The 24,384-nt window shown below is 41.0% G+C and overlaps 1 protein-coding gene across 1 annotated transcript in view; it reads right to left on the bottom strand.

Annotated features, from left to right (window-relative positions):
• The window catches only part of LOC594976 (4-hydroxyphenylpyruvate dioxygenase), a 37,379-nt gene that overhangs the window by 12,360 nt on the left and 635 nt on the right, over positions 1 to 24,384 (bottom strand). Inside the window, exons 2-8 of the mRNA NM_001030417.1 lie at positions 22,191 to 22,217; positions 21,003 to 21,065; positions 19,817 to 19,921; positions 15,877 to 15,919; positions 14,925 to 15,007; positions 2,372 to 2,461; positions 1,952 to 2,058 (exon numbers count right to left, since the gene is read on the bottom strand). Of these exons, the coding sequence (NP_001025588.1) occupies positions 1,952 to 2,058; positions 2,372 to 2,461; positions 14,925 to 15,007; positions 15,877 to 15,919; positions 19,817 to 19,921; positions 21,003 to 21,065; positions 22,191 to 22,217 (518 nt within the window). The remainder of the gene's footprint in view (positions 1 to 1,951; positions 2,059 to 2,371; positions 2,462 to 14,924; positions 15,008 to 15,876; positions 15,920 to 19,816; positions 19,922 to 21,002; positions 21,066 to 22,190; positions 22,218 to 24,384) is intronic.

Genomic DNA, 24,384 nt, shown 5'->3' with positions numbered 1-24,384 from the left:
CTATTTCCACACAACACACATAACACATTCGGGTTTCTTTAGCTTGGAAGACATAAACAAACATGTTTGTTTGGCTTGTTGAAACAATGGAATTACCAACAGGCCCAATCTTAATCAACATGATTCTTAGAATAATGTCTTGTTTCAACCAGTCCATATGGTCTAGTAACCCACAGCAACAAATCAGTAAGTAGTTTTTGCTGGAACCAGTGGAGTAACAATAGTGACAGCAGACCCCACGGTCACGTGCGGGGGGGGGGGGGGGGATGGAGGGCCTCCGTGATTCCTGGAAGTGCCTGAACAGATCCAATGCACAGAAACAGCCTTGATTAGAACAACTGATGGTGTAGTTTCTAGGTGCCAACAGTAACCCCCTTATTTATTTTCCCTTTAGGCTTAATGGCATTAATAGGATTAAGTCAGTTGAACTGTTGAGTCTGAGACAATTCATAGAGCCTGCCAAGCTTTGGAACTGTTTAGGTGCCTCCAGGGACTTACAGTGCTGTGAATCCCTGATCAGAAAGCCCACCCATAATGTGAATAACTGTCAGGGCATCCATTTGTAATAAACATACATTAAATAAAATTGAAACAATTGATAATTTGTTTCTGTTAAATGAATATCATTAGCTATATACCTTATTACAGTAAAAATATATTTATACACAATTGGTACATGACAGATCCCATTTCAGGTCTTATTAGACTTGCCTTGAGCCTTGCAGAGTGGGTGCGTTGTGTCTACTGCATGGCTCAAGGCATGTCTATGGATGCCAGTACTTATGGCCCTGCAAACATCCCTGTATCCAATTTTGTGAGTCAGTACTTAGATTGATGCAGATGTGCATCCGACCTGAGAAACTTTCATGTGGGGCTTAAAGTGGAAGTTAACTTTAAATAAACTTTAAGTATGCTATAGCAGAGTTGTCAACCTGGCTAAAGGAGAAGGAAAGGTAAAAACTAAGTATGCTTTATCAGAAATGTCTATGTAAATACAGCCATAAGCACTCACAGAAACGCTGCAATGAGTCCTCTATCAAAAGAAACACAGGATTTATTTTCTTCTTTTGTGTGCACATGTTCTTCAGTATCAGACTTCCTTCTTTCAGAAAAATCCTTGAGGGTATGACACGGGTCTACTCAGTTTGCTCCTCTCTCCCTCTCCCTTCTTCTGCATCCCCTCCCATCATCTCTCTCCCCGCTCCCAACTGTACTGTAATCTGAGCTACAAGTAGCTAGAGCTACAGCATGGAAGCTACTGCGACCAAGTTAAAATGGCAGCTGCTATCTTAAACATGCAGTTTACTCAGGTATAGTAAAGCTTTCTGCAGAATAAATATAGCATTCTAGCTTGCACTATTGTGGCTAATCTATTTGCAATAAAATGTCAAAATGCTTTTCCTTCTCCTTTAAGAAGAAAGTCAGGAGAGCCAAAAAACAGGTGTGACCTATCGTGATGTAGGAAGTGTGGCCTAGTGTGACAAAACATTCACTGAGCATGTGCACACTTTTAACTGCCCATTTTACACGTTTTACATGCGCACAATATTTTCGCAAATCTGTGATACAATTTTGTAGAGCATTTTGCTTCCAGGTACACAAAACTGTGTTGTTTCATGCTAGAATAACCAAAAAACACCAATGGCAGTATTAGAGTTTTGCCATGCATTTTGTTTGCTAAATTTAGCTTAAAGCCGTGTACACCATCTGTATGATCCCCTCATGGGCCATTCAGTTGGAAAGCACACAGGGTTGTTCCAGCTCTGTTTTTCTGGGGACTTCTTACTATACTGATATCAGTTCTTCATTATTCTTCATTCTTCAAATTTCAATAAATGTGAACGTATTGTATAGTGCTTGGTGCTATGACATGAAATATTTTGCTGTTTGTAATGTTGGGACAGTTTGATCTAGACCCATCATTGTTTCTTTAATGGGATCTGGAACTTACAGTGTAGGTAACAGAGGATCTCTGAACAGCGGCTCTTTATAACCTGGTAGAAAGACACCCCGATATGGCCCCAGGTATTCTAGCAGAGTATGTGTAGTATCGCCGTACTAGAAAGACAAAGTGAAATAGTAGCATATTTAACAACAGCTTCTTGTTCTGTCATTACCACTAGAAAGAATTCGCTGCAGGCTAAAACCTCAGGAAGTGAAATGAAATTCCCCCTCCCAGTCATTGTCAGAAGGGAAAACCAGCTCATCAGAGAGAAGAGCGAGATCAAAGAAAGAGAGTTTAATCACTGGACAAAACAGTGCCTCTGGGAATAAGGAGAACAAACAGCAGCTTTCAGTAATCTCCAGTGTCAGAACAGAAAGTAATAACTCAATTAACCCTATCCCCTTTAACAGTAGACCTGGGACTTACAGTTTGCAGGACTGCATATTTCACCTTGCCACCTTCATCTTCCTCAATCCAAGGCTCTCTCACAACAACAGCACCATGATCTTTGGCTTTCTAAAAACAGAACATGGAGGGCACCTTTACAGTCTGGGAAGAGCTGGGTATTGAGCTAGAGAGTATTATTATTGCAGCAGCAGCACAGAGAAAGTGTTATCATACACAGCACTTTACATTCATTTATAACAAATAGTAAACTTACAATTTTTTAACAAACTAGGGTTACATAATAAAAATTGGTTCATAGGGCCCAGTTTGCAATTTGCATTTGGTCACCTCTAATATGCTCATATCTTAAAGGGGTCACAAACATATTGGTTTGAATGCAAGCTCCACAAATAATGTTTTTCATTTGCTTTATATTTACAGTGGTGTGAAAAACTATTTGCCCCCTTCCTGATTTCTTATTCTTTTGCATGTTTGTCACACAAAATGTTTCTGCTCATCAAAAACTGTTAACTATTAGTCAAAGATAACATAATTGAACACAAAATGCAGTTTTTAAATGAAGGTTTACATTATTAAGGGGAAAAAAAACTCCAAATCTACATGGCCCTGTGTGAAAAAGTGATTGCCCCCCTTGTTAAAAAATAACTTAAATGTGGTTTATCACATCGGAGTTCAATTTCTGTAGTCACCCCCAGGCCTGATTACTGCCACACCTGTTTCAATCAAGAAATCACTTAAATAGGAGCTACCTGACACAGAGAAGTAGACCAAAAGCACCTCAAAAGCTAGACATCATGCCAAGATCCAAAGAAATTCAGGAACAAATGAGAACAAAAGTAATTGAGATCTATCAGTCTGGTAAAGGTTATAAAGCCATTTCTAAAGCTTTGGGACTCCAGCGAACCACAGTGAGAGCCATTATCCACAAATGGCAAAAACATGGAACAGTGGTGAACCTTCCCAGGCCAAAATTACCCCAAGAGCGCAGAGACAACTCATCCGAGAGGCCACAAAAGACCCCAGGACAACATCTAAAGAACTGCAGGCCTCACTTGCCTCAATTAAGGTCAGTGTTCACGACTCCACCATAAGAAAGAGACTGGGCAAAAACGGCCTGCATGGCAGATTTCCAAGGCGCAAACCACTTTTAAGCAAAAAGAACATTAAGGCTCGTCTCAATTTTGCTAAAAAACATCTCAATGATTGCCAAGACTTTTGTGAAAATACCTTGTGGACCGACGAGACAAAAGTTGAACTTTTTGGAAGGTGCGTGTCCCGTTACATCTGGCGTAAAAGTAACACAGCATTTCAGAAAAAGAACATCATACCAACAGTAAAATATGGTGGTGGTAGTGTGATGGTCTGGGGTTGTTTTGCTGCTTCAGGACCTGGAAGGCTTGCTGTGATAGATGGAACCATGAATTCTACTGTCTACCAAAAAATCCTGAAGGAGAATGTCCGGCCATCTGTTCGTCAACTCAAGCTGAAGCGATCTTGGGTGCTGCAGCAGGACAATGACCCAAAACCCACCAGCAAATCCACCTCTGAATGGCTGAAGAAAAACAAAATGAAGACTTTGGAGTGGCCTAGTCAAAGTCCTGACCTGAATCCTATTGAGATGTTGTGGCATGACCTTAAAAAGGCGGTTCATGCTAGAAAACCCTCAAATAAAGCTGAATTACAACAATTCTGCAAAGATGAGTGGGCCAAAATTCCTCCAGAGCGCTGTAAAAGACTCGTTGCAAGTTATCGCTAACGCTTGATTGCAGTTATTGCTGCTAAGGGTGGCCCAACCAGTTATTAGGTTCAGGGGGCAATTACTTTTTCACACAGGGCCATGTTGGTTTGGATTTTTTTTCTCCCTAAATAATAAAAACCCTCATTTAAAAACTGCATTTTGTGTTTACTTGTGTTATCTTTGACTAATAGTTAAATGTGTTTGATGATCAGAAACATTTTGTGTGACAAACATGCAAAAGAATAAGAAATCAGGAAGGGGGCAAATAGTTTTTCACACCACTGTATTTAACTCGGTTTTTGCCGAATGTATGTTTCTTATGTTTTCTAGTACTAGTTCAGTAAGCCTGACCCCATTGGCTGTGGGGTGGGCACAGGTTCTTAAATTCCTTCTCAGCATCCAGCCTTTTGGTTAGGAATGCTCACTAGCAGAGCCAAAATTCTGGTTTAAAAAAATAAAAGAATTTCATCACATAAAGTCACCAGGAAGGGCTTCTTGTCACCCTTGGTAAGCTGCTGTATGCTTTCAACTTGCCTCATGAAGGGAGTTCACCGTATTCTGTGCCTGAGTTGCTGTATTAATTCTATGGTGTCACTGCATTAAAGTGTATATCAACAATTATAGACAACAGACTCAGTAGCTGCTGGGGTCTAAAGGGTCTTGGCTGTGATATATCAGTTTATGTGTAAGAAACAGATCTGTTTAAACCATAGTCTGGGGGACAAAGTAAATTTAATTACACCACTGACAATTATAAAATGGTTAAAGCACATCCACTGTATTCCTGTCTAGTGGGTAAATGGTCTCTCTGTCTATATGAAATCCCAAATTCATATCCGAAGAATTGAACCAACCAATGTACCCATCCTAGAAGAATAAGAAAAAGATGCCATCTGCTGGTTCAATAAGGAACCTGCAATCCTTTTTGGATAGCTGGCACTGCACTGCAGAACCTATCTTTGAGACTTCAGACTTGTCTAGATCAGATTTTGTAATACTTGTTGAAGCTTTTTACAGAACACAACAGGCTGTAGATAACTGTACTCTTAATCTGATTTGACCAAGCTGCATGCAGATCTGTAGTGTGACTGAGGCCTGACTGTTTATTCCTTAATATGGGCAAAAGAAAGTTTATGCACAGTCACTAGGACACTCATTCTGGTTTTCTCCTGCTTCTTACTTTGCTGGCCATACACACATTATGTTGTGTCACAGTTGCTATGTTGGCATTACTATGAGCTGCCACTTTCTTAGACCTCTAATTTTTAAAACCAACTACCAAATGACACTTTTAATACACACACGCACATATACACACACTCTTATTCTGAATGGAAAAAAACCTGTAATTTTTTTTGCTTGATTAATGTATTAATAAAAGACATATCTAGCCAACAGTTCAGCTGTCTGGTCTAAGACTAATGTCTCACAAAAAGATGAATAATGAATAGCAGCCTAGAAATAGGTTTCACCCCCTGGGGATCAATATACAAGTAGCCGCTTATAGTCTTTCTGTGTGACTCAATCTTACAGAAGTCAAAGAAAGCAATATGCTTCTAAATACTTCTGTCTTTACTTTTAATTTTTAAAAATGCACAATTTTATCATAACGTAGTATTAAATTATTATTTTGCTTTTAGACTCTATCTCACCAGTAATTAGTTATGAGTTATGAATTAATTTAACTATAGATGCTGAGCTTGTATAAACCATCCCTCACTTCACTCTTCATTGTGACAATTTTGTTTTACAGATAAGCAGGAGGAATCCAGTATGCCGAGGGGGGGGCTATCTGTGTCTAGTAATCTAATTATCTACCTGTCCAAACATGTTTGTACTCCTTAGCCCAAGAAATAATAAAGATTACAGATATATTTAATCTAGTAGCCACAAAGTATGTTCTAGAGCAGTGCTGTCCAACTGGCGGCCCGCCTCTGTGTGGCCCCCCACCTGTCTGGCTGCTTTGATGGCTTACCTTTGAGTAAGCTTTAAATGGTATCAGTACTGAGATTAACTGGCCCCCTGCATGGTTCTCACCTCAGATTCAAGCTGTAATCCCCCTGTATTGTTTAAAAATGTAATCCCCTGTGTTTTTCACACCTTTTAATACCTGCATTGTTCACCCCCTGCAGTGTTCACACCTCAGGCTCAGACTGTAATCACCCCCATTGTTCACTTCTTCACACCTCAGACTGTACTGTAGGCAGAGTATGGCACATACAGCCAGCATAGGGCAGGTACAGTATGGCACACACAGGCAGCATAGGTCAGGGAGGGTATGGCACACACAGGAAGGGTAGGGCAGGCAGAGTAAGGGCACACACAGTCAGGGTAGGGCAGGCAGAGTATGGCACACGCAGGCAGGGTAGGGCAGGCAGAGTATGGCACACGCAGGCAGGGTAGGGCAGGCAGAGTATGGCACACGCAGGCAGGGTAGGGCAGGCAGAGTATGGCACACACAGGAAGGGTAGGGCAGGCAGAGTATGGCACACACAGTCAGGGTAGGGCAGGCAGAGTATGGCACACGCAGGCAGGGTAGGGCAGGCAGAGTATGGCACACACAGGAAGCATAGGGAAGGCAGAGTATGGCACACACAGGCAGGGTAGGGCAGGCAGAGTATGGCACACACAGACAGCATAGGACAGGCAGAGTGCTGCCTGTGTGTGCCATACTCTGCTTGCCCTATGCTGCTTGTGGGAGGTGAACCTGGCAGGGGTTTGTTGTGGGAGTTTGTTAGCAGTTGGAAATAGCCATTAAATGGTCCCTAAGGTGTGTAATTATGTACTGGGGGTTGCTCTGCTATCCAAAGGGGAGGAGGAGGCATATGGAATTTAAGGGTATATCTTAATATGACATAATATAATTCTTTCACATATGAATGATGGTTGATATCCCCACAGTAAGGACCAAGCATTTGGGATTTTGCTGTGCTACCACCATTGTGATAAAATAGGTGTGGTTTGAAGTGGGTGTGGTTTCAAAAAGGGGAGTGGTCAAAACTGGCTTCCATTAGCGGCCCTCCACCATGTATGCTAGAGAAATTCCGGCCCTCGGCACCAGTTGGACAGCACTGTTCTAGAGCAGTGCTGTTCAACTTCTGTGGTACCGAGGGCCGGAATTTTTCTGGCTTACATGGCGGAGGGCTGATAATGGAAGCCAGTTTTGACCACTCCCCTTTTTAAAAGCACACCCACTTGAAACCACACCCGTGTTATCACATGACCATACCCATATTAATGGTAGTATAGCAAACACCTGCCATACTCTACCTGCCCTACCCTGCCTGTGTGTGCCATACTCTGCCTGCCCTAACCTGCCTGTGTGTGCCATACTCTGCCTGCCCTATGCTTCCTGTGTGTGCTATACTCTGCCTGCCCTATGTTGCCTGTGTGTGCCATACTCTGCCTGCCCTATGCTTCCTGTGTGTGCCATACTCTGCCTGCCCTATGCTTCCTGTGTGTGCCATACTCTGCCTGCCCTATGCTGCCTGTGTGTGCCATACTCTGCCTGCCCTATGCTTCCTGTGTGTGCCATACTCTGCCTGTCCTATGCTGCCTGTGTGTGCCATACTCTGACTGCCCTACCCTGCCTGTGTGTACCATACTCTGCCTGCCCTACCCTGCCTGTGTGTGCCATACTCTGCCTGCCCTATGCTGCCTGTGTGTACTATACTCTGCCTGCCCTACCAGTGTGTGCCATACTTTGCCTACCCTACCCTGCCTGTGTGTGCCATACCCTGCCTGTGTGTGCCATACACTACCTGTCCTATGCTGCCTGTGTGTATGGCACACAGGCAGCATAGGGTAGGCAGAGTATGGCACACACAGGCAGCATACAGTGACACAATGCTGGCACTGCTCCTACAGTCTGCACAATAACTATATATTAAAAAACTTTTTAATTGCAGTACCACCTCAGTATATGTTCTTTTTATAGTATGCAGGGTTTATTTGTGGGTTTCTACTGCTCCTACAATCTGTTTGAGGTGTGAACACTGCAGGGGGCAAACAATGCAGGGATTAAAAAGTGAACAGTACAGGGGATTACATGTTTAAACAATACAGGGAGATTACAGCCTGAATCTGAGGTGAGAACCATGCAGGGGGCCAGTTAATCACAGTACTGATACCATTTAAAGTTTACACAAAGGTAAGCCATCAAAGCAGCCAGACAATTGGGGCGCCACATAGAGGGGGGTCGCGGGCCGCCAGTTGGACAGCACTGTTCTAGAGTATAGTGCATGGGGGCCATATGCAGCAGATATGATTTTCAAGTAGGCCCGATTCCTCAAAAGACCAACATCTGTAGAACATGGATTTTTGTTACAATTATGCTCTTTCCTGCGACCATAAGTAGCAGGAAAGATCGTTTGTACCCTCCACTATTGTTCAGCGCTGAATCCTCAGATATGCAGATAGAAATAAAATAATTTTTCCCCACCTGATTATTCAGCACTAAATGCTTGCCGGTGTTTGGGCACCTTTAGAGGTGCCCCATCAAAATTTTCTGTCCAGGCTGATCGACAAGATGACAATATCTAAGGCTTTTTACCATATCTGTTGCCTGATCTCCCGCCACGTATGATAATATCGGTGCATGTATAGCCACCTTTAGACAGAAACACCCCTGGATGAGATTGGCTGAGGTTTCAGCCAAGTCTGAACTGTACTGGCATTTTAAAGGCAATGGCACACAGGCCACTTTGCTGTGCCTACTGTAAAGACTAAATAGAGCAAGTAGGTCTCTTTTTGTTTTGCATTTAGAGGATACCTAAATGAAAAATAAGAGCTGTGCCTGCTAATAAAGAAAGTGCAAGTGCTTTTTTAACTCGTTTAAATCATTTAATTGAACAGAAAAAGAGGAAAGTAACCAGTGTACACATTGTTTCAATATAAGTCTGTTTAGGGGTTATAATTTAGATGGGGGAGAGTTTAAGAGCTTTAAGCAGTTTCAAGCTTGGTGTCCTGATGGTACTGAGCCAATTATTGTGCCAGTCATTGCACCTCAGTGAGTTAATATTTCCTGCCAAGGCCTGTGCCAGAGGTGGGCGTCTCCCTGTAGTTCTGCTTTGTACCTTGAAGCCTTGGCATTTCTCCTCCTCCCTTTTCCCTCGCTGCCTCCTCCTTCTCCCGTCCCATTAGCTTATTTGCCTTGGCTTTTGATGTCACTGAGCTCAGCACTTTGCTGGCTCTTTAGCAAACACTCGCTTTCTCCCCTAATTAAACAAAGCCATCTTTCAAAGCGCCGTCATATTTGTTCTTACATTAAACTCTAACCACAGTGCGTGTGTCTCACATTACAGCTACATTTTCTACTCCCCAGGTTATCCATTTAGATTAAACATATAAAGAGCTGGAGGGAGAGGTCCCCATATTAACTTTGTTGACTGGATACAAAGGGCGCAAGGGCCTGGGCACATGGAGAGTTTGGGCCGCTTCTCTCAGCCTGTGTTTTGTTTCAGGCTGAGAGAAGTAGATCCATTCCAGGATCAGACTGGAAAATCAGGGGCTCTCCAGGGCTGCGACTGCAAGGGACCCCCTTGTGAACTCAAGCGCCCTCGTCCAGGCATCCCGTGTGCCACATCACATACCTTTTGGATCATGGACTGAAGCGGAGGTTGGCCCGAAAATGCCTACGTTTACATTTTTTGGGCAAACCCCTGCTCTGTGTACCTGTACTCAGGCAGAAGCTGTACTTTTCAGTGGAGGTACACAGAGTGGCATATGGAAGCGGATCTGTTTCTTCTAGTCTGAATTAAAAATGCAGTCTGAGAGAAGGGAACCAAACCCGTGTGCCCAAGCCCTTAGGCTAATATCAGACTCTGATTCTCAGCCTGCGTATAAACGCTGGTCAGGAATCAGCCCCTACTCTGGCATCAGCCAAGAATCAGCCCTGTGTTGCATTAGCCTAGTGGATCCCCATTTTAAAACAAAAGGGTGTTAGAAATCAGTGCAAAATGTTGCTGAAGTACAGCTCTTAGAATTTTTATTACATATTGTATTGGCATACAATCATGCTGAAATACTTCAGCAACAATAAAGGGATTCTGTTATGATTTTATGGTGTACTTTTTACTTCTAAATAATACTATTTACATAGCAAATAATTCACTCTACCATTTTTTTAATTTTATTCTTGAACCAACAAATGTATTTTTTTTAGCTGTAATATTGGTGTGTAGGAGCCATCTCAGTGCATTGTGCCTGAGTCTGAGCTTTCAGAAGGAGCCAGCGCTACACATTAGGAACTGCTTTCAGCTTATTGTTTCTCCTACTCCCCCAAGCTGGACTTTTTTATTATCAAGTGCTATTCTCATATTTACAACTTTTAGCAATACAGGTGTCGGCGAGTTGCTATCTTTCTCCCTTCCCATTGTTCTGCTGATTGGCTGCTGGAGGGGGGGTGATATCACTCCAACTTGCAGCGCAGCAGTAAAGTGTGACTGAAGTTTATCAGAGCACAGGTTATATGGCTGTGGCACCCTGGGAAATGAAGAATATTCATGAATATTCAATGAAATATAAAAAAATCTATTTGCGCTTTTGAAATACATTTTAGCACAGTAATCCAGGGTTGGACTGGCTCCCCAGGATACCGGGCCCAAACCACTTTAGTTCGACACTGCAGTAACCTCCTTATGGTAAATAACAGCAACATACCCCGCTCTAGCAGCTTTAGGCAGAATACTTGGGGGTACATACTCCCCTTCTTGCTTCTGTATTTTACAAGATTAAGACTCTAGTCACATGGAGTGTTGGCTCTGCTGCTCTCCACCTGTGGTTTTCAGTCGTAGAAGCAGATTTAATATGCATTTCCCTGTAGTTGCACTGACAGGCACAGTTTCCGCCTACGTACAGCTACACAGAGCGGAGATCAGCCCAAAAACGCATTATCAGGCATTTTCTGGCTGATCTCCACTCATGTAGCTGCATGCAGGCGGGAGCTGTGCCTGCAACTACAGGTAAATACGTATTCAGTGTATGCGTATACTTACTGCGATCCACCAAATGAGTGGATCTTCTCCTGATATGCCCACCTAAAATGGCAGACATAGGCTCCGTCAGACTGAGGACTAGCCAATGTGGACCCTGATCTGACAGGAGATCTAACCTGCCCGATCAAGATCTGGACAATTTTAGGCCAGATGTCGGTTAGGTAGGCTTATAGGGGGCAACCTTACACAGCTGCCGAAACGGTCTTAAAGACCTGAATCAGCAGCTGACATCTGCCAAGTATGGCCACCTTTAAATTAGTTTCAATCATTTTTATTGGGATTTTTTAAACATTATAGCCAAAAAAAGGCATTAAAATATTTTCAAACATTAATATTTACATTATGCAGAAAAATAATCTGCAGTACAAATAATAACAGCCGTTGAAAACTTATACATTCAGTATTGGTCAACATATGATAAAATATGATATAATATAATTTAATATTGTTGGTTAAGAAATTTGTTATGTACACGTATATTTATACCCGTATACTAATCACGCGTTGAAAACGTGCAAAACGCGTATAAACTGACACTACTGAGATCCTAGGGGTCGCATCCATCTAAGGATTGATTGAACATAGTCAAGCTGTATCATTAAGAAATTTTGCTTCACCAAAAATATAGAGCAATATTTTACTATAATAAATTGATATATCCCAATAAGGAAGTATACATACAGTAAAAACTATAACTACAACTACACCTAATACTACAACTAATGAAGTTGTATTCAATTGCTAAGAGTTAAGAACAGTACGCTCTCCTCATAAATTATTGTGTTATGCAGAGTACACAACTGGAAAAGTCTCCATCTCTGTGAGAGGGTTTATAGGATGTATTGGATTTATTAGATTTATGGGATTTATAACCTCTAATTAAGATCATTCAATTTAGTATCTGGGTATATCGAATGCCATAAACTTGATCTCACCAGAAAGGACTGTAAATTTCCTGATCTGATTGCCCAGGTTTTTTCTGCATTGAGATTAAACTCTACAGTTTTAAGAATATCTTCAATTTTGGGAATTATTTTAGATTTCTAATTTTCTGCTATCTTACACCTGGTAACCACAAAAATGTGATTAAAAATCAGTCTCTCCTTGGGAGGCAAGTCCATGGTCTTTATGTGGAGAAGGGCCATACTGGGAGGAATACACATCAAATTCACAGGTAATTTCCTAAGAAAAACCTCTATTTCCTTCCACAATCCTTGGATTTTAGGACATTCCCAAAAGATATGTTCCAAAGAACCTGCTTGTTTACAGTCTCTCCAACAAAGTGGAGTAACTTTGGTATCGAATTTGGCGATTTTTACTGGAGTGAGGTACCATCTCCATATCATTTTTAAGAGATTCTCATGATGAGACACACAGTGTGTGGACTTTCTCAGCGATTTGACTGCTAGCTCCCATTCTTCTTGGTCTAAATCTAGCTGTAAATATTCCTGCCATCTTGTCAACTGACACCTAGGAGGTTCTACTCTATCCGATAATAATGTCTTATAGAACACGGATAGTCCTTTTTGAAATATCTTTTCTGGTAGTAAAAGTTTATTAACTTGGGAGGGTAGGAGTAGTGGGGTTGCAGTATGGGTTTGTAAAAATTTCCGGATTTTGAAATATTTGTATTCTTCAGATTTAGGGATATTATATTGTTGGCTTAATTGTTCAAAAGATTTTAGTTCTGTATTTTGAAACAATTTATCTACTGTATCTAAGCCTAGGTCTATCCAATTACCTAAAGAGAGTTCTTTAATTACACTAGCTAACGTAGATAAGGGGACAGGTTGAGTGATAGCTAATGGATTGTTAGAGCTTGATTTAATTAGATCTTTCCATAATTTTAGGGTATTTGTTATCATCATATTGGGTATTGATCTGTAAGTTTTCCATATTAATTTGGTTTCTAATAGGTTTTTATATGAGGAGAAAATTGTTTGATTCTGTTCCAACTCTATCCAGTGTTTAGTTCCATCCTCCGTCCAGATTACCAGACTGATCTAAAACTGTAGCTCTATAATAAAGCTCAATGTCAGGTACGCCAAAACCTAGGTTTGATGCATGTAGTGTATTGGAAAATCTTGGTGATTTATTCATTAAGACAAACTTATTGAGAAGTTTTTGTAGGGAAGTAAAGAATTTTTTGGGAACTTTTACTGGGAGATTTCTGAAGAGATACAATAGCTGGGGCAATACCATCATTTTGAAGGCAGCAGTCCTACCTAACCAAGAAAACTCGAGCTTGGAGAGAGCCGCTAGCTTGGTAAAAGTATTTGATTGACTTTTCAGACCAAGAGTAAGGGGAAGACTTTTTGAGCGACTGGATTGTATCTAAGTCCAAATTACAGGGTAGAATCACTGTTTTATTTTTATTGAGTTTATAATAGGAGATTTTTGAAAAGTTATTTAATTCTGTTTCTAAATTTGGTAGTGATATTAAGGGATCTTGCAAATATAGTAAAATATCATCGGCATACATGCCTAGTTTTGTTTCTGCATCGCCAACTTGGATACCATGGATCAATTGATTGTTTCTAATCTTTTCTGCAAGAGGTTTAAGGGTAAGTATAAAAATTAAAGAGGAGAGTGGGCATCCCTGACGTGTTCCATTAGTAATATTGAAAGGAGAAGACAAAAAACCAGAGGACAATACCATTGCTGATGGCTGGGATTAGAGCGACATTATAGCCTTATACAGGTAACCAGTACCAAACTTTCCCAGTACCCTTGACAAGTAGGTCCAGTTGACCCTGTCGAACGCCTTCTCCGCGTCCAAAGAGACAAGCAGAGAAGGCGTCCGACTGAGCTCAATCCTGTGTAAAAGAGCCAGCACCTTCCTTGTGGCATCATTAGTACCTCTTCCTTTCACAAACCCGACCTGATCAGAATGGACCAGTTGTGGAATTAAGGGGGCTAGTCTGTTAGCTATAACTTTAGCATAAATTTTTAAATCTGTATTTAAAAGAGATATGGGCCTGTAACTACTAGGGTCAGTTGGGTCTTTGTTTTCTTTGGGGATAGTAGTAATGATTGCAGATAGTGATTCTCTAGGAAAAGTACCAAGGGTTGCTACTTCATTAAACATATCTGTCAATGGTTTAGAAAGAATATTCATAAATTTAATGTAGTAGTCATTTATAAAACCATCAACACCAGGGGCCTTGTCTCTCTTAAGTGTTTTTATTGCAATTTCTATTTCATGACGACTAAAGGGGATATTAATTTGTTTCTGTTCAAAGTGATCTAATGAGGGGAGATTTACACTTTCCAAGTACTGGTCAATTTCCTCACAAGTGGGTTCGTGAGTATCAGAGTGCTGCCTTATATTATATTAGGCATTAACAATTTCAGTAGGATGTTGTGTAGTTACACCTGTGTGTGGATCTTTCATCTTAAAAATTCTCTGGACTATCCTGCGGCCCTTTACCTTTAAATTAGAACCCCTTCAATCCACCGGAAAATCGCAGGTAGAAAGCAGCAAAGTGTAAATTGACAACCCCTCTGATATTTACTAAAAGTAGACTTTTGCAAGAGAAATGTGCTGAATTTTTTCGTGGTGTAAATGCTCTGTGGAAATTTAGCAGTGTATTTTAGTCATACAATTGTAGTGGTGAAAACTATTTCGAGAAATGATGTATGCGGGATATTACAATGGAGGAGGTGACGCTGATAATGAGATGCAGAAGTGGCCGCTCTATCCTTAGAATGGTAGTTTAGCATTGGATAGGATAATGTCTTCTGTCAGGCAGCTTTCAGCTTGCAGTGCCACTACAGAGAGCTTGAAAACATGCTGTAGGGGTTTAAAAACCAGCTAGTTACTTCATTTAACAAATACCTGAAATAAAAAGTCACAGTCTTCCACCTGGAAAGCAACATCCTTCACGCCATCACCGTGTTTGATCATATGCTGCCCCATCTCTGGACAAGAAATCATACAGTTTAGTTGCTTGACAACAAGATCTCTTTCATTCCCTTAAGGTAATATTTCTTCCTGTGCCTCATGCTGTCCCTTAAATTCATATTAGTGATGCACAGGGTGGGCCAGTACCTTTGGGTCAGGCGGTTTGGGGCTGCAGGCTGGGCATCTGGTCACAAGTACACAGAGGCCCAAACAGCACCCCCACCAGCCCAATAAATAGTGACTTACAATTTACAGCAAGGAATGCAGGAAGTATAAAGAGTATTTGGGGATATTTTGTGAGCTATTTAACATTGTCTCTGGGTTACACAGAATTTTAAACCTCTACTCTATCCTACCCCCTGCACCTATTTCTCCTATAAAGCACATGTTAGTGCTAACACTGGCACATACACATTGAGGTAAAGCTGGCTGTACACATACCAATAAAGTCATATGAAACCTAGTTTTGTACGATTTTCTGACTTTGTGTGGGCTCCCAATTATTGTTATTAGGTCATTTAGTCGATCGCCCAGGTTAGAACATTTCGGTCGGAAAACAATAAAATCTGCGCATTGTGCGATATCTTTGGGGGACCTACAATGGAAGTCACTTTTATACAGTTGGTGTCTGCCTACTATTTCATGTTCAAAACACCCTCTTATTTGTATCCTTCAATTTAAGTCTGTATGTTAGTTTCAGATTGTTGTATTTAAATGTATAGCTGATATCCCAACGTTCATCGGAAGATGACTAAAATCTGAACTTGTATGGCCACCTTTAAGCACTTTCTGAGATAGATGATCTGTGATACTCTGTGCTCTGTAGACAGTAAACAAAGATTCCTTTAGTTGATAAAAATAAAAGATTACAGATAGAAAGTATTACCTTGATTTCCAGGATTTAGAGGAGACTGGAAGACAAAAATAATCTAAAAGAGGAGCAAAAACATATTTTATTCTTCTTAAAGAAGACATGGTTCTAAATTGTATAGATTGTGGCACATAAACCTTCCCATGTCTGCCAATGTCCTAACTGTAGCTTTCATCTTTTGTACATGCTCCAACTACATCCTATGTTGGTCCCTGCAATGTAAGCACCCAGCGCTTCTACGGATCGTTTCAACCAATCAATACCCTATGTTTTAAAAGCAAGAATCAGTCACTTTGTCAGTTTGGCTACCCTTGGAGTGTGCTAGGTTCAGTCTGGCTACCCATGGGGTGTGCTAGGTTCAGTTTGGCTACCCTTGGGGTATGCTAGGTTCAGTTTGGCTACCCTTGGGGTGTGCTAGGTTCAGTCTGGCTACCCATGGGGTGTGCTAGGTTCAGTTTGGCTACCCTTGGGGTGTGCTAGGTTCAGTCTGGCTACCCATGGGGTGTGCTAGGTTCAGTTTGGCTACCCTTGGGGTGTGCTAGGTTCAGTCTGGCTACCCATGGGGTGTGCTATGTTCAGTTTGGCTACCCTTGGAGTATACTAGCTTCAGTTTGGCTACCCATGGGGTGTGCTATGTTCAGTTTGGCTACCCTTGGGGTGTGCTAGGTTCAGTTTGGCTACCCCTGGGGTATGCTAGGTTCAGTTTGGCTACCCTTGGGGTGTGCTAGGTTCAGTCTGGCTACCCATGGGGTGTGCTAGGTTCAGTTTGGCTACCCTTGGAGTATACTAGCTTCAGTTTGGCTACCCATGGGGTGTGCTATGTTCAGTTTGGCTACCCTTGGGGTGTGCTAGGTTCAGTTTGGCTACCCCTGGGGTATGCTAGATTGGACATTATTGCACAATCTGGGCAGTTTGTCAGTCTTATTGAGTAAATTGACATTGAATCTGATAATGCCCACAAAAGCAGATGCAGTTTGCCAACAGCAGGCTCAGCTGGGTTTTGTACAAAGTGGCCAACTCGCTTTGTATGACAATTTGAGGAGCAGGTCACCATGGGTGCTGTGAAATGTTCCACTTTGAATGTTTTCTAACAACTGCAGATTCCCTTTGACACGAATTTCTAATCATGTCATTGGTCATCTTGGACAGGCAATAATCTCAGATTTACTGGCGACCCAAGCATCTCCTATTACCCTTGGCAGCTAATGGGCATTTGGATAGCTTTGATGCCACATGCCACTGCACCATGATCATAAACTTTACAGTCTGATTTGCAATGATTTTGCTGGATATCAGAAAAATGTTGGTTTGTGTTGAATGTAAAGCTTTGTGCATGCTTCCCTTTTGTGCATAGTCTGGTTTATAGACATGAATTAAGCATGCAGGGAGACTTAGTGGTAACTTTATTGGCCAATTTACTTGACTGGGAATGAACTGGCAGAAGTTGGTTCCTTGGCTGAACCTGATCTGTTTAAATAAATTCACTTGCATTAAATAATGGTGCAGTGCTGCATGTTCTCTCCAAGTAACTTGTATACTATGGTACTTTTTTTGGCAGGGAAATGCCATCCAGTATTAGTAAGTTACTCCTAAAAGCTGAATTTTAGAGTAATGTACCTCATGGTTGCTGAATATCTCATTGTGACCCAGCTATAAAGATTGTTTGTGTTTGAGTCTGTTCATGGCTATTTTATTATTCACCTTCAAAAAGACAACAATGTCTTTCTGACTTCAGAACTTGTGTCTAGTGAGCGCTCTTCTATTGTGACAGGCAATATAGTTACATATAGTTACATAGGGTTGAAAAAAGACCAGTGTCCATCAAGTTCAACCCATCCAAGTAAACCCAGCACACCTAACCCACACCTACCAATCTATACACTCACATACATAAACTATAAATACAACCACTAATACTAACTGTAGATATTAGTATCACAATAGCCTTGGATATTCTGATTGATCAAGAACTCATCCAATGATTTAGTAATGACACATAGGGCTTTTCCTGATGTTTTGTCTCAGCAAAAATACTCTGAACAAAGCCCTACCGTTAAGCTCAATAAATAAGCCCAATAAAGGCTTAAGCTGGCCATACACAATAAGATCAGCTCATTGGTAAAGTCAGCAAACAAGTAGATCTTTGCCTAGTTTGGCCTCATACATTCTGGGCTAAATTAGGTTGACCCGATTATTTGGCCCCTGGGCACTTATATGGTCCTGTCAGGATAGGACTACATTAGGTGCCAACATGGTCCCTGCCCGATTGGATTTTTAAACCTTACTGAGAGATATCAGGGAAATTTTTGGCTAGATATTTATCGAACGGGCAATCAAGGTGGGCCCATATATGGGCAGATAAGCTGCCAACTCTTTCTGTATGGCCAGCATTAGACTGTCAGGGAAAATTTAAAGATGGTAAGGAGGATTATGGGGAAAGGACAAAACTTTTTAAGAGTAATTGCATAGGGGGAGATTAGTCGCCAGTAAAAAATCTGCTCTACCTCAGGCAAGTAATCTTCCGAAAATGCATTCCTGCTGGCAATAATGTAAATAATCGGTAGGAAACATACATTTGTTCCAAAAGGAATACCTTTTGGAAAAAACTAAGCAATGTGTATTTTTTCTTACCACGATTTACATTATTGCTGATGGAAATGCATTTTTAGGAGATTGGTCACCCACGGTAGCACAGATTTATTGCAGGTGACCATTTCTCCCATGTGCCATGACCCAAGAGGAATGGCATAAGGGGAGATTAGGGGGCCATACCACTACAAATTACCCCCCATTTTACAAGCACTAGTCAGTCGCGTATTGGCTGAAAATGGTAAGATGATCCCCAGATCAAAATGCATTTTGGTCCAGTATGTTTGGGGTGGTAAAACATGCAGCCAGCAAATGGCCAAAATCTCCCTGTGAGCCTTTTTGCAACCATAAAGGACATTGACAATTTAGATTCTACTAGGTGGCAAAAGCATACATGAAAAGTAACACATGCCCATTGACACCCTGAATGGAGAGAACCACATACCTGACTTCCCATTTCTTTGGGGGCACCCCTGTGTTTATAAGAATCCTTAAAGGACATGTAAACCCCACACACAAAAATTGAATCAGTGAACAGCCTCTTTGAAATCTTTCAATACCTGCCACACTGGTTGTCCAGAGGTTAATAGTAAGGCTGCAGTGTCCCCTTTATCACTTAGATTTCCTACTCTTCCTCTAACCTACTCGGCCCCCTCCCTCGGGAATTTGCCTTGGCTGTTGGGCATGCTCAGTTGTTCTAAACTCAGATTACTAAACACGCCCCCCAGTGAAGAGCCAGTGAAGAGATGGCATTGCTGGTTCCCATAGAAACTCTGCTCTAGCTGTCTGCTTCAATTTTTTTCTCCCAACCAACTCTCCTGAGCTCAGCTCAAACAAAGCAGAACTTTTATCAAAGACAGTTGTGCCTGTGTGAGGCTGTATTCTTGATGAAATGTATGCTGAATAAGGGTCTGTGTGTGTATGCTGTTTGCAGATTTAAATGTGCCTGATTATGTATCAGAGGAAAAATGGCCACTGGGTGAAAGCTGCTATTTGCTTTAGGAAAATGTGATGGTGCCGGCAAGTGGAGGGGATACTGTATATTCAGTACAAATGATGCCATTTGGGTGGGGGAGACGTGCCCAACTGATATACATTGTAGGCAAATGTAGGCTTTACACGTCCTTTAACATGCTCCCTCTATGTTCTCCTCATTTCTTTTAGGCCATGTGTGCTAAAACTATTTTTGGCACACTTCCTGACGTACTTATTAAATAAACCCTTTCCTGGAAAGGATCACAAAAGCATTCTGAATAATAAATCTCATATAAAGGAAAATTAATTAAAAAAATTAGTATAACCTTTAATGAAACTGAAGCCTTATATTACATAGTTCTATAGGGTTTTAGTCATGTGAGCTCCTTACCTTATCTTGTTTAATGGCATGAGAAACCACGTCTCTGCTTCCAGTTTCCAAACCTTTATAAGCACAAGGCTCGAACCCAAACTTGTCACAATAGAATGACGCCGCCTGCAGTCAGATAACAGCAAATATAGGTATTATTATTATTATTATTGTGCTACTGGAGCAGAGCAGCACTGTATGGGCATGTCCAGATTGCTGGAGGTAAATTGGAAATCAGTGTGCAACATCTGTTCATTTCTTATTCATTAATTCCATTACTATCGCTTGGGATTAGTATAATACCTTCATTTCTCCTGCTATTTTCTATAATTAAGAACCTAGTCAGTTTCTATGAAGTTTACTGAGTCATCTGATAATGATGCAACTTACTCTGGCAGCGAAGGGCTTTTTTCCCCTTAGAAGATGTTTAACCTTCCCCAATGACAGAATAATTATGGTTTTCAGACATGCTTTAATTCAGTTACAGTTCCCAGAACCTGGTCCCATAATAACACTAATTACCCTTTCCCAAAAAGAAAAGTGTTTATTCTTATTAGTGCTTTAATAATAACTAACATTTTGGCGAGCATGAAATAAGGACATTTTATGAAATAAAGCACCACATTAAAGGATAATCCACCTTTTTTTGGTAGTTGGGGGTGGGGGTATTAAAAAAAAAAAGCTTTGCTGTAGGACCACCATGTTTACAACTGAAACCATAATACATTCAATATATATTTAAAAATAAAAGTATTTGGTCTACAAAATTAGATATTTGTTTTAGAATCACATGACTTAAATGTTTAGGAGAAGCGCCTCCTTATTTTAAGGGAGAGAATAGTTTTTAATTAGGGGTACCTTAGATAGAAATATATACTTGATTGTTAAGATTATTGTCTGTATACCTGTGCATACATTTATAAATGGGAGCTGCCATGTTGCTTACATATAGAAATGAATGGAGAATACCTTACCTAGGGATATCATTATGACTGTGCCTATTTATATGTAAGAAAGAAAATGGTTCTGCCCATTTCTGTTTCACAAGCCAACAATATTCAAGTTATTTAGAAATAGGATACATGCCCACTGACTGATTAAGTTCATAAGAACTATTATATCTTACCATTCTGAATAAAGTAGTGGCTGGGATTAGTATTACTCTAAGTTATACAAAGGTGCTGAACCTCAGACTACGTATCATTACCTGTTTGGCATTTCCCACCCAGAAGGTTAGGTGGTGGAAGCTCAGGAAGCGGCCCCTTGCGTGCTGATGTAAGTAAAACAACAGGAGAGGAGGTTATTACAATTCATGCAGAATACAATTTCTTCTCTCGACCGTTACTTTTCCTAAGGGTGGGCTTTAGGGCATAGAGCTTTTCTGCCCTAGTTATATGAAGGTTATAACCATAAAGACCCTTCAGCTATTGAACTAATATTACTGTTGTACTTCAGCTTTTAGGTTTCTAACTTTGTCCTGCAATTACTCCCTGGAGGCAACTAATGTAAACTAAAGATATCTTGCCTTGTTGGCATGTCATATGTGTTGGGGTCTTCATGCCCATTACAGAGCAGGTCTTCATCACATGCACATAGCTAATAAGAAGTGACCCTGGAAATTATATTCAGTCATGAGGGAGATTATGATCCATGCTGGGTCTATATGAGACTTTATTTTACGTTACCATTTAGCATGAAGAAGAATGTGGGTGTATTAAAAGGCAGGCATGGAACACTATCTCCCTCATGAAAAGGGATTTGGTTTACTGGTAGACGAATGCAAATACTTATGTTCTGTGTGTGAGGTCCAAGCATTGAAGACATTGCTAGGAGTGTCCCTGAAATAATAATGCATGGACCCACAGGTAGAATCCAATCAAGAATGGCCAAATTACATTTATCAGAATGATGGGCTGGGTAACTATACAGAACTGAGGGTTTCTGCACTCCCAGGTTGGCCAATTAAGGCTCACTGGTTGGTGAGTTTTAGGTTCTGGGACTTTGCATGAGGCATTCATTGGAAGGGGAGCGGGGGACAGAGAAATTAATTTTATTTATTTAATTGAATAAGTCAAAGGGCCCAATGCATGGTCGGCTTAGGAGATGGGTTTCATAGGTGCAGTCCATAAAGCCACGACTATAGTTAGAGATATGGGGGCTCATGAGAATTACTGGGATGTCAGGGCCTCAGTCTGATGCACCACAATCATTAACCCCTCCATAATAGTCATCAGATGTCAGTGTGATGATGGAAATCTTAACTACAGCTGGAGAGCCACAGGTATGACATCCCTGATCTGTGTATAGCAAATAGATAACAACTATTCAATAATATCTACTGGTTTATCATTTTTATTTATGTTGTACAATGAAGAATATAAAGAGAATATTTTACCTTCTCCCCTTTATCTGTATAGGATGTCTGAATGAAAGAGAATAAAAGACATAGGGGCCATCAGACATTTGCAAAAGAACAGTCTAATGGTAAGTACAGGAAAACTACACAAATATATAAATAAAAAACAAAACAAATGAAATTATTAAGCACTAATAGAATGTGCATGGATTTATTGCCTCTCATAATCAGGAATGTTTCCCAATTCCCCTCTCTGCCTTGGTGGCCACATCCAATTTCTACACCCCTCAGTGAGTCTTCTCCGTTATTGTCACCTGTTTAAGTTTCTCATTAAACTCCAAACACGGGATTACCAAGCACTTAGGCTCCTGCCTGCCAGTACTTGCACAGTGGGTATTGCCAGCTGCTAAAAGCAGGCAAAAACCAGCAGGGGCCAATCCACTCTACACCCCTATCTGTGTGCCACCTTTTACCATATCGATCAATGGGATACATGCTGCCTAAAGTAGATAAAACACTCACTTTAGCATGTGCTTTCCGTCATTAACATGCTGATGGTTCTGGCATAAATAGCATTTTGGGTTGGTGCAGTGTGTGTCAAGAAAAATACTGCATACAACCTGTTTCAATTTTGGCATCTAATTCTATAACATTTCTAAAAGATGCTTTCCATTTTGTATCTTTTGGTTAAAGCTTGGTGTGTTCTCCTAAAGGCAATTGTGCAGATTATGCACTTGTAGGGAACTGGTAAAATTGCACCTTTTCTCACTCTGTGGTCCCCTAGTTATTTGGACAGCTATAAAAGGTCCTTAATGTAATGGGAAGTAAGCCCCTTTTCCTGGGTCATAGCATGACTTTTGCAGTTCCACAGTTTGGCCATAAGGTGGCACTGTGGTATAGTATAAAAGGCTGAGCAGCCATGAGTCTGGAGGCCATTTTGTGAAAGCTCTCTGCCTGAACAAGCAGGTGGGGAGATATTGTGGAACCAGAGTATAAGTAGGCCCAGACAGAATAGGCAGCTCCTGTAATAGGTCACACTAGGTGTGATAGACAGGCAGGGCTAGCTAGTGAGCGGCTTCTGGCTCCGACAAGAAATTGTAGAGGGATTATTATTCCGGGTATAATACTGCCCAGAGTAGGGTTACCGGTGTACAGACCTAGGGTTAGATAGTTGATCACCCAGGTTCCACTGGAAGCAGAAAACCTGAAAGCTGGGGTTAACCATTGTTCCCTGCGGAGTGTCATTGTGACCATTTGTCGTGAGTGCTGCCTGTTCTGTGAGATGCTACTACCTACCTATACTGTGCTGTAATGACTCCTAACTGGCTGTGTAAATAAACAGTTCATTGTTCAATGTTAAGAACCTGGCACCCATTTCTTGAGAGATACATAACTACCTGGCCTCCATATCAAGCAAGGGTTCACACCAGAGGGAATTAGTCTCATCCCGGGTGAAATAGGGTGTGGTTTGTGGTAAACAGAAAAGCTAATTTACCATAAGCTTACACACTAAATACAAAATGTGCGTCCATGCTTTTATAGTAAGATTGACTTGTATTAGCACAGCCTTTGTGTAGTACAGGTTGGCACTCTATTTGTGTAGCCCAGATACAGTTACTAATACAGCCCTTAAAGTTTTAATGTTTAACAATTAAGGATTAATTATATCTCAGTTAAGATCAAGTACAAGTAACTGTTTTATTATTACAAAGTAAAAGGAAAAGTGGATTATTTGATTAAAATAGACTCTATAGGAATTGGCATTCCTGTAGTTTGGCGCTTTCTGGATAACAGGTTTTTGGATAACAGGTCTTATACCTATATAAAGAACGGCTTTGAATTGCATGAAAGGGTAGCAGTTCCCTTCTCCACATAAGCACCTCACTTGCTCTCTGGTTCAGGGAAGTGATGTCATGACAACTATGAAAAATTAATTTTGTGTGTTCCAGCTGTACTCTGCCTGCACTGCACTCAGGTCCTTCACAGTCCCATGCCTATTATGTAAAGCAATATCAAATTAAGCTATGAAACTAGCATCATTTTGCTTAAAAAAAAAGTATTATTGGGAAACCAACATTTTTCAAGCCTTCACTTCTGAAGGTGCCTAACCATTAGTGCCGTGTGGTGTATTTGTGCAACTGACTGGGCACATGTGTGATCGGGGGTCAGTTTAGGGTTCATTAACCCATACTGGTAATGCCAGGCATAACCCCGGCTTGGCCCTATATCAGGT

The sequence above is a fragment of the Xenopus tropicalis genome, chromosome 2 (genome assembly GCF_000004195.4).
Source record: "Xenopus tropicalis strain Nigerian chromosome 2, UCB_Xtro_10.0, whole genome shotgun sequence".
Classification (NCBI taxonomy): Eukaryota; Metazoa; Chordata; class Amphibia; order Anura; family Pipidae; genus Xenopus; species Xenopus tropicalis.
This window is presented reverse-complemented; position numbering and strand designations above follow the sequence as displayed.